Source organism: Syngnathus leptorhynchus, chromosome 4 (assembly GCF_054491065.1).
Source record: "Syngnathus leptorhynchus isolate UIUO chromosome 4, UIUO_Slep, whole genome shotgun sequence".
NCBI classification, from domain to species: Eukaryota; Metazoa; Chordata; class Actinopteri; order Syngnathiformes; family Syngnathidae; genus Syngnathus; species Syngnathus leptorhynchus.
Window position 1 is genome coordinate 9,069,428 of NC_141198.1, and position 10,450 is coordinate 9,079,877.

The 10,450-nt window shown below is 40.4% G+C and overlaps 3 protein-coding genes across 3 annotated transcripts; 2 read left to right on the plus strand and 1 right to left on the minus strand.

The window, feature by feature from the left end:
- Positions 1–832: 832 nt before the first annotated feature.
- On the minus strand, positions 833–2,968 carry lsm1 (LSM1, U6 small nuclear RNA associated). Its single transcript, XM_085910145.1, has 4 exons — positions 2,616–2,968; positions 2,338–2,406; positions 2,108–2,223; positions 833–1,322 (listed from the first exon to the last, which is right to left on the minus strand). Exons 1-4 carry the CDS (start codon positions 2,659–2,661, stop codon positions 1,152–1,154), a joined length of 402 nt encoding a protein of 133 aa, XP_085766271.1. The 5' UTR covers positions 2,662–2,968; the 3' UTR covers positions 833–1,151.
- bag4 (BCL2 associated athanogene 4) lies at positions 2,963–8,151 on the plus strand. The gene is made up of 5 exons (XM_085910144.1): positions 2,963–3,701; positions 4,096–4,215; positions 4,755–4,979; positions 5,058–5,327; positions 6,568–8,151. The coding sequence occupies exons 1-5, from the start codon at positions 3,699–3,701 to the stop codon at positions 7,030–7,032; spliced, it is 1,083 nt and encodes a 360-aa protein (XP_085766270.1). The 5' UTR covers positions 2,963–3,698; the 3' UTR covers positions 7,033–8,151.
- A 410-nt stretch (positions 8,152–8,561) lies between these two features.
- On the plus strand, positions 8,562–10,067 carry LOC147057923 (dual specificity protein phosphatase 26-like). The gene is made up of 3 exons (XM_085910146.1): positions 8,562–8,740; positions 9,545–9,756; positions 9,837–10,067. The coding sequence occupies exons 1-3, from the start codon at positions 8,562–8,564 to the stop codon at positions 10,031–10,033; spliced, it is 588 nt and encodes a 195-aa protein (XP_085766272.1). The 3' UTR covers positions 10,034–10,067.
- The last annotated feature ends 383 nt before the right edge of the window (positions 10,068–10,450 follow it).

Below are 10,450 nucleotides of genomic sequence, written 5' to 3' on the forward strand. Positions count from 1 at the left end.
TAAAAGTAAAAAAACTAAGAAAAAAAAATCATGGTCAACGCCAGGAAGGATTTCTCTGTCAGCCTAATAGTGCCGACATTTAAAAGGTCAATTCTTATATCTATTCTATTTATCAATTATTCCTTCATTTGGGACAAACAAAGTAATATTTTATATTAGTTCCACAAAATTGTGTTATTTACCTCATATATTACTGCCATCTTCTTCTGATTCTAGTGGTGTGTGCTTATTTCAGTTTGCTTTCAAACTGCAGAATCTATGCCAGGGATCACGAACAAGGGCGAGAACCACACGAGTAACCTGTGGGTGTGTTCTAAAAATAGCTCACCAGTGATGGCACTTTGTGATTTTCTAGGAATGTTGTGGATATGATCATTTAAAAATGCAAACACTGACAGAAATTTATGAAAAAGGTGCTGCCTACATTTGGTTCCTGTCGATTGATTTAATTATGATGAGTGACAGAAATCGAACAACATTAATTATTAATTACACTTTTTACGCACCAATATTATTCAAGGTAATTTGTTAGTTTATGTCCGACGTGCATCACACGATTAGCCCTTTACACCAATCAGTACACAACCTATTAGCCATGACTGTCCTCACAGGGCCTAGTAGATAGAAATGTTAGTCTCCTTGAAAACAAATCTTTCAAAACTACATTTTGCATTTACCTTGGCTGTGTTTGCAAGAAACATTCTGCTCGTTATTATAGTTAAACTAAAATGTGCTACACCCAAGACAACCTCAATAAAACACAGTGCTTGGTGCTTCTTGCAGAAATCTTCATTGATATTTGTATTTACAATGAGGAGGAAACAAAGAGAGCCATGAATAAAAAATAATATTTTAATGGAGCATCGGCATTACCTTTGTGTCACTTGCAGGCCTTTATATCTCCAAATACAAACACACGATTGAGTAACACAAAGTGCTGCTGTAAAATAATTGCTATCATAATGAGTCACAACGAATAGTTTTGCCACCTTCGACCCCGAAAAACTGAAAGAGCTTCATTCAAATTAAATGTATACAGTACACTACAGTAAGGAGGCAAAGCAAAATGTTGCCTTGTGCTCATAAAATCATGTTTTGAAATTCAACCAAGATTCCAGTCTGATACAAACTGAAGCAGCTCATGGGCTGTGTTAATATTCATCCAGGTTATCAGCTTTGGGGATGGAGAGACCTCTGTCTTTCAGGACTTGCATCTTCACTTTCTCCATCTCTTGCTTAGTTTGTTGCTTCAACCGCTGCTCCTCCAGAATCTCCTCAATGGAGACCTGCTGCAGGACTGTGTCACAAGGTTTATCCACATCCTGCAATGAAATATGCATTTATAAGGGACATGTGCTTGAAGTAAAATCATCTTAAACATGAATGATACAAGTACAACCTTTACAAAAGAACAACCAGAAATACAAACAAAAGCATTTCAATCATTTTATCTTATTGGAATTTGCCTTATGGAACCCAATGTTGCTGCAGGTCTTAAGCCACTTTATTCATCCTTTTTTTTTTTTTTGTCAGATATAAGGAAGACTTAGAATAAAAGAAACAAGTTTGCATTTTGGAGGAATTTGTTAATTGCATAAACATATACATAATAAAAATGCTTAACTCTACGTAAGAGGGATCTGTAGGGCTACTCAATACGTTGATGTTTAATATCACAACAAACGCTCCAAAAGCGGTTTGGGGTGTGACATCTTTTGTTTGTTTTTTTGTTAAATGCTCCTAAAAGGGCAAACAAATCTGAGTTCATCATGCATAACGCCATGCAGAAGAGATGAGACATTGCCAACCTTCCAATTTCAGTAATATCAATAATACATTCCTAATATTTTCTTTTCCTGTTAGTCAGGCATCTTCCAAAAGTAGCTTTACTAATAGTTTGACTGTTTTGTTACTTAGGGGGATAAACTATGTTTTTTGGAGGCATTTTAGACTGTCATAATATTCCTTCTTTGGCAAATATTGCATTGGATTTATGACAATACCTTGCAAGTCATGAGGTCATACTCAACTTTTTAAGACTTAAATTACCGAATGAATTAAAATGACTCATGATGACGGGTGAAACAGAAAGAAAATGCACACGTACTATTTCGCCAAGCAGGACCACATTTTCTCCTCGCACAATGAAGATTCCTCTGGGGATGTCACCAAATTTCTTGCCCACGTGGATCCGTTCAACTGTCTGATGGAAAACTAAATTAGCTGAAAAACAAGACAAACAAATTGAGTTTGCGAATTTTACACAGCGGTAGTGCTATCATGTGAAATTCTATGAATCTTTATAGTGCGCCAATTAGGAAACCAACATAAACGTACCGAATTGGTCAATGCTTCTGAGGTATCCGATTAGTGTTCTACCATCTCGGAGGAGAACCAGATGTTTTTCTGCAAAGCACAGGCGAGATAGGACATTATACAACAGCGTTGGTCGGGCTAATGTGACTGTGTTAGACCAAGACACAAAGCTAACTCAAGATTCAAGAATTTTTATTCGCCATTTAGGTGACTAACAACACTCAGGACATGTGAAAATGACAAATACTCCTCATTATGATCTAACTTTCGACGAGATTCGATTCTCTTCTCAAACTTACTGTCGATCTCGTCTATGAGACTAGCTGTCCCGGGTACGTAGTTCATCTTGGAAGCCTGATTATTGCCTTCTTATATACCAAAGCGTCACGCCATGAATATTACTAAAGGTTTCTTATGCGGAAGATGACCGGAAATGCTTTTGTAGGCATTTTGATTAAACTTCCGGGTGATGGTTAACTCTTGCACGTCTGTAGATACGACAGGTCCATTTTTCACATAGGACTTTTTGTTAAAATGCCTTTTGGTATTGACAAAAAAGTAAACCTCGTAAAAAAATAAATAAATAAAAAAAGAAGTTGAGAACTGAGCAAGTTGTGACTGATCTTTCATGTCAATGCATTGCCTTCAATGGGAACGTTGTCCCTTCCAACATGGCCGTCTTGTTGGCACTTTAGTTACTAAAGCGCGTCGATATAGCTAGTTTGTCATCTTTGTTGTTTGGCGTTGAAATCAATGGCATATTCAATAACTACGACGAGTACGCGGACGCCGATTTAGTTTAAACAAAACTGAGTCTGGGGTGGAATACAACTACGTTTCAAGTCGCATTAATTTTTTTAACAAGTCGCTTTTTTTCGCTTTCAATTTGTCGTGTAACCAAGATTGTAAATACCGCTTGATGGATTACTTGTCCGTTTTTATATTTGGGAGAGAATTTGTTTGAAATTCTAATAAAGCGTTGGCTAGATATTATTTCTAAAATACTACAGATATACCGTTAGTTATCGTGGTTTCATTTTTGACAACGTGACTGTCTTTTTGGTCAAATTTCAGAGTGGGTCCTCTTTCACATGATTCGCCATCTTCATTTTGGGTAAACAAGCTGACGTGTGTTCACCGTGTCGTCAGCCATTCAATTATTTCCCGATCTTAATCAAGTCGTCTGCACTCATTAAGCCCCTTGTCTGCCACACCAGTAATCGGATCTTTTCTAGAATAGAGCGCAGGGATTTGTTTTCAACAATATTCTTGCCTAGCCCTTGGAGTGCTGTACAGCTGATACGTACAATCAAGTGAAGCGATAACTGCCTGGCCTTCGAGTTACAACTTCGATAATAACCTTACAAACTACCGAAAGAAATATGGTGAGTCAGACTCAAGCATCTGTTTCGTATAAATGTTGTATTTCAGATGCTTTGTGCTACTGCTTAAGGTGAACAGAAGCTCTCCAGCGTAAAGCACATGCTAACTACGCAGCTATCGGGCTAACTGCTGTTATGTAATAGCTAGCGCTCTCTTGCTAGCCCAGCTAAGTTTGTTGCTCATCACGTATAGTTTTACATGACAGGATCACAGTACTGGTTGATACTAGAATGCATTATACCCTATCTCTCCTGGGTCAAGATGCGCGAGACCGCGTGCATTTGTTTCACCTGATAGAATGAATGAGTTGGTGCCAGTATCAAGTCTACGAGTTTGCAATAGATGTGTGGGAGCAAAGGTGGAATGTGTTGAGATTGTGTCGTTGTGCTTTCTCAGGACACACCACAGTATCCAGGATATCCATCACACTACTGGTACCCTCAATCTCATCCCACGGGGCACTATGCAAATACCTATCCCCCTGGATCAGATGGCCAGCCACAGTATAGCCCACAGGTGAGTTTAACTTGAGGCAAAAGGTGTAGAGTTAAAGGAATCAGTCTGCCTTTGTTTACAGTATGTTACTGCAATCTTATTATTGTGTCATGCATACAAGCCCGCCTGGGCTTATAAGGCATTGAACAATCGGAATTACCCTGCATGTTCTCCACATGCCTGAGTATGTTTCCTCTGGGTCCCTCGGTTTCCTCTCGCATTTCAAAAACATGCATAGTAGGCCGACTGATTGTCTGTAGGTGTGAGTGTGAATGGTTGTTTCTTTATCTGTGCTCTGCGATTGGCTGGCGAACAGTTAGTTCATCGTTCGTGTACATCGTCTACCGGCCAAAGTCAGCTGAAATAGGCTTCCAGCTCACCCGCAACCCTCGTGAGGATAAGCATTTGATGGATGGATATTACCTATGGGAAGGATTGTTCTGAAAGCCCAAACACTTAGCGACCCATAACAAATTATGTGACCTTGGATCGCTCACATAATAGGAATCCTACACGACACAAGACTGTCATAACTCAATTCTCCAAATCTACCTTTGTAGGTCATTTCAGGAGCTTATCCAAATGGCCATGGTGTCTACAACCCAGCCCAGGGTCAATATTCAACGAGTGGTTTCCACCCATCCAACCCTTTCTACTGTGCTGACCCTCAGAGAACGCCTCCAGTTTCTTATCCTAGTCAGAGCTGTCCTGCAGAACAAAGCAGTGGGCAAGCTGGTCAGCCACATTCACAAAACCCTCACTATCCTGGTATACACTGTCAAGGGGTAAGAACATTTAAAGACAGAAATTGTAGCATTCCTTCTCACTGAATTGATTTCATTGCGTCACCTCTCTGTTCCCAGGGTCCTGGATATCCTCAAGGACCATATTCTCACTACAGCGAAAGTGGTCATGCTATGCCTCCAAGCACGTTATATCCCACGGGCCAGTCTCTGCACTCCAACTCCCAGGCTGAAGCTTGGGCACACCCTGGGACATACGCACCCTCACAGCAACAATGGCAGCCAGGCCAACAGCTTCCCTCAAATCATTATGGAAATCCCGTACGTCCGCTACACCCTCCAGCTTGGCCAGGGACTGGAACTGGTGCACCCCCTCCTTATCAACCCAAGGTAGTATTTCTGCAAATGAACAACAATCATTTAGAGCTAAGCTCATGGGAAGTGGCCAGTTTGAGTTTTTCAAGGTACCAATTGTAACCTTGTATGTATTTGTCAAATATTTTGACAGTCAAAGTCAAGTGTTGTGTCATGATGTGTTGCCACTGGTTTAATGTGCTGTGCAGATGAGCGCAACGCAGTGTCAGTGCAGCACAGTGTGGGAAGGGAACAGAAAAGGGATGGTTAATTATGTAACGTGACATAACGTCATATTATGTCATATGTACAACAATCAGGTCACGTGACATTATGTCATATTATGTCATAAGTACAACAATGAGTGAGTGAGTGCTTCCTAAAAATTGAAACGCTGCTCTCACAAAGGAGCAGGATAGATAGATAGATAGATAGATAGATAGATAGATAGATAGATAGATAGATAGATAGATAGATAGATAGATAGATAGATAGATAGATAGATAGATAGATAGATAGATAGATAGATAGATAGATAGATAGATAGATAGATAGATACTTTATTGATCCCAGGGGGAAATTCAATGTTCAGCAGTATCCATACCCAAGAGTGGATAACAGATATGCAGTACATTCTTATGAAAGTGTCATTCACCCACCAGTAATATGTAAATAAATAAACATTAATCATATTAAACACGACAAATATCATATCCATGATCGTACCCCTGTCCCCCGTGTTGAGTTAAAAAGTCTCACAGCATGGGGGAGAAATGAGCCTCGTCCTTTCCGTGGAGCGGGACGGTGTCAGCAGCTTGTCACTGAAGCTACTCCTCCGCTTGGAGATGGTGCTGTGCAGTGGGTGGATGGGGCTTGTCCTTAATATGGGCAGCAGTCCGGCCAACATCTGTTCTGCTACAGACGTCAGACCAGGCAGCTCTATGCCAACAACAAAACCTGCCTTCCTCTACCAGTTTGTCAAGGCGGGAGGCGTCCCTCTTCTTGATGCTGCCTCCCCAGCACGCCACTGCAAAGAAGATAAATATCATAAATATCTGTTTTCAAATGTAAGTCGTGAAAGTAAAAAAAGACATTGGAGAAAAAATATGTATAGATACTTGAAAAATCTACTTCAGTACAGTCACAAAGTTGGTAACTTGCTTCCCACCACTGTGGATTTAAAAATTTCGCAGAAGGTTTCAAATCGCATTTGAGGCCAAGTGCCGTGATGTGCTTTCATTACGGAAATGGAAAATAGTTCCGTGTTTCATTCCAGGACCAACAGCTCCAGCGCGCCCCACAAGTGGGACCGAAGCCCAGGCCGACCACATCCCCAAATCGCTCCAATGGGAAAGCTGCAGAAATTAGTTCACCACCTCAAATCTACAACATAGCAAGGCAAATTGATCAAAATCACTCACAAGGTGAGCCCCCACCCTCTGCTCCCACCCAATCCCCAGCTCCAGGCAATGCTGGACCTCAGTTCATCAGCGACAACCCCAGTTTAGCTCGTGTCCAGCAAATCATGGCAAGAGTGCTGCTGCTTCAGGAAGATGTTGATGAATTTGTGGGGAAAAAAACAGACAAGACTTATAGATATCTGGAGGAACTTCTTACCAAAGAGCTGCTTGAGCTGGACTCTGTAGAGACTCTGGGACTTGAAATTGTCCGTCAAGCGCGAAAGGAGGCTGTGCAAAGGATCCAGGCCATTCTTGACCAGCTGGAAAGGAAGGCTTTCTAAAGTAGGTCATGAACCAGTTTGATGGGCCTCAGACCCTCCCGGCTTCTTCCAGATCTTTGGACTAGAGCGTCTAAATACATTTTTCAATGACCCAGTAGGCTGTTGGTTACATGTGACGCAGTGCCAATGCAGTAGATCAAGAAGCTGTTTTTTTTTTGTACATATCATAAGAAACTGTCAAATCAGTCAGTGACTGAATTTTGATTTTTGGTAATCTGACCGATACAGGAAGAGCGAATTATCATTGCCACTCCCAAACTGTTGCTAATCTCCAACAAGTGATTCAGAATCAAGTGAACACCCAGCTGTCCCTGCGTGTGTGTGTGTGTCAGTTTTATTGTGGTTCTTTGCTCCTCACAACATGCACATTGCCTTAACAGCCCATGAGTGTTTGTCACAGTTTTCTTGCATGGTCACATCGTCATCGTTATCCCGTCATCAAAGCAATCGCAGTACTGTAGATCAGTGTGTTTTGTTTCAGATGTGCTCTGCCCTGCATGAATAATACTTTTGCAACCTCTGTGAACCCATAATTGGACCATGAAGAAGGAACGATTAAAAAAAAAAAAACATCTGAAAATTATTGTCATCTCTTTGTTTTTGGGCTTATGCTGCAATTTCCAACTCAAATGTTTCAATTAAATTTATATGTTGAAACTATCCTCATACCTTGTTCATGCATTGAGCGCATTTACCCAAATATCCATTAAAATTGTGAAGAACTCATTTTATGTCAAAATCTGTTCTATCATTGTTGCCACCATACTTGCAATGTCACACAATCCTTCCAAGTATAATGCAAGACATATGTCCCACTTAAATATTGCGGCAGTGGTGACAAAATACCCTATATCAGGAGATGTTTAATATATTTAGAAAATGTATTGCATGGGGAATTTATCATTTGTCTTATGTACGTATTCATTTTGTTTGTGTGTACTATTACATGAAGCCCAACTGTAAAATGTCAGGTGTAATGCATGTTTCCAACACAAAATGGAAATATATGGCTGACTATAAAAAAAACAAATCATAATAAATCTGTAACAAAACAAACAAAAAACAGCATTTATCACAGTTGAAAATTCTGAGAAATAATAAAAAGGCTTATATTTTTAACTCATGGAAAAATGTGTCTTTCTTGCAAACAAATGTAATGAATTCCCATGTATCTTGTAGGTAAATTAAGAATTATATTGAAGCTGTCTCATATTTAAAAAAAAAGAAACAAACTTATATTTGTGTAAACTGTTGCATGGAGCCACTGTGTTGCTAGCGAGCAGTCTGGTCTATAAATAGGCATCTATTTTGATGCAAAAGCACAACAGTAGAACCCCAAACGTTGGGACCAGGATTGAATCCAAGGGGGCAATAGTCTCACAACGCCTTGGACATCCCGACGATAGTGTTGTGCTACTCTATCAAAGTTGTGCTGATTGCACACTTGCATGGATATAACCCCGAGGGAATCGTCCAAAACCTTTTTTCGTTACCTCAGAGGAATGCTTAAATCCAACACTGGAAAAGAGATGTCTTTTACATCCAAACTTCCTTCATCCCGGAATGACGGACTTCCTCCCAGGAAGGTGGAAATTGACCTAAGCTCCCCTGGTTTAGCTGTGTGTGAGTTGGAAAGACTCTTGTTTACTGGCAAAGCCATCATCAGTCATGCAGACGAAGTATGGCCAAGGCTCTACATTGGTGATCAGTAAGTAGCTTGATTGCATTCCTTCATTCTGAGAAGAACACTAGCTGGTCCAAATATTCATTTAAATGACCCAAGATGAATATTGTGAACTTTCTCTAAGTTTAATTGAGTCCACACTCATCCAAAGAAATAAATCATATACACAAGTAATTCTAGACCCCTCAAGTTCCATTCCTCATGGTGACAGCTGGGCTATTTGAGTTTCCATCAATAACCTGGCCATCAAGACTACCACACATTTCCCATTAACTCAACTGGCTTTAGAAAAAACTTTTAAAACAACCATCACTGCATACAAAGTGGAGCACAATTAAGTCATACAACAACAAACACAGTTAAAACAATAAATGAGTCAAAGTCGAAAGCCAGAGAATACAAATGTGTTTTCAGATGAGTTTGAAACATGGACAGTGAGAGAGAGGGCTTGCCTAATGTTTATCTGAAGATCATTCCAAAGAGTGGGACAGGCTTGATTCCCGCTGACCTGCATGAGTCAAGGCGCTCAGGGAGGTAAGGTGGGGTGAAGCCATTTAGAGATTTGAAAAAAGATTCAAAAATGTAGAGGGAGCCAATTTAGGCTAGGAGTTATGTGTTCGCAGTCAAGAGGCGAGCAGCCAACTGGACTTCCTAGCTCCAAATAAAGTGCATTACAGTAATCCAAGGAATGAATTACTCTTGGGAAAGGAGATGCTTTATTAGTTCAAACTCAAATGTCTTCAGTCAATAAGCCACTCTGATGTACTGGTTGATGAAATACTACCTTTGTAACAAATCACATGCTAAAGTATTTTTGGATCCCCACAGACACAGTGCCGAGAACAAGAATGATTTATCCAAGCATGGAATCACACATATCCTTAATGCAGCTCACAGTAAACGTCGAGGGTGTCCCAACATCTACCAGGGAATGAAGATAAGTTATATGGGAGTAGAGGCAAATGACTCATGTACCTATGACATGAGTGTCAACTTCCAGGCAGCTGCCGATTTTATTCACATGGCTCTTAGCAGGGGAGGTGAGAATTGATAAGAAGACATCTGGTATTAAAATGAGCAATTAAAAGCAACTTTTATTTTGTGTATTGTGTTTCTTTAGGTCACGTTCTGGTACATTGCCAGGTAGGAGTGAGTCGTTCTGCCACCTTGGTCCTGGCGTACTTGATGCTGAAGCAGAGACTCACCCTGGTGGAGGCTATATGTGCCATCAAAGAGAACAGGGGAGTCATTCCTAACCGAGGTTTCCTCCGACAACTTATCCGTCTGGATAGGCAACTTTTTGGTACACATAAGTGAAGCCAGAAACAGATGTGCGGCTGGGAATTTTGGTCTTATAGAGGGAAAAAAAGGAGCACCATAAACATCACTTTAGGGTGCATAACTTCAATGATGTAAATTGAAAGAAAATCTTTTATGGCCACTGACACTGCAAAATCTCGGAGTGGTTGGTTTTGGAACCAATTATCCGCGATAAATGAGGGATTACTGTATATATATATTTTACAATGGCAATGCCTTCCAGATTTCGTTTCGCCATTTTAAGAAGCTTAGTGTGAAAAGTACCATTTTGGGATGGATGCTTGTGAATTTCAGATCTTTATTTTGGAACTGTAATCCCACCCCCATTATTGCATACGTATATATTTCGAGGAAGAACTATACGCACTTACTAGATTTGCAGGTTTTTGTACACATTGCTTCAGTCTATATCTG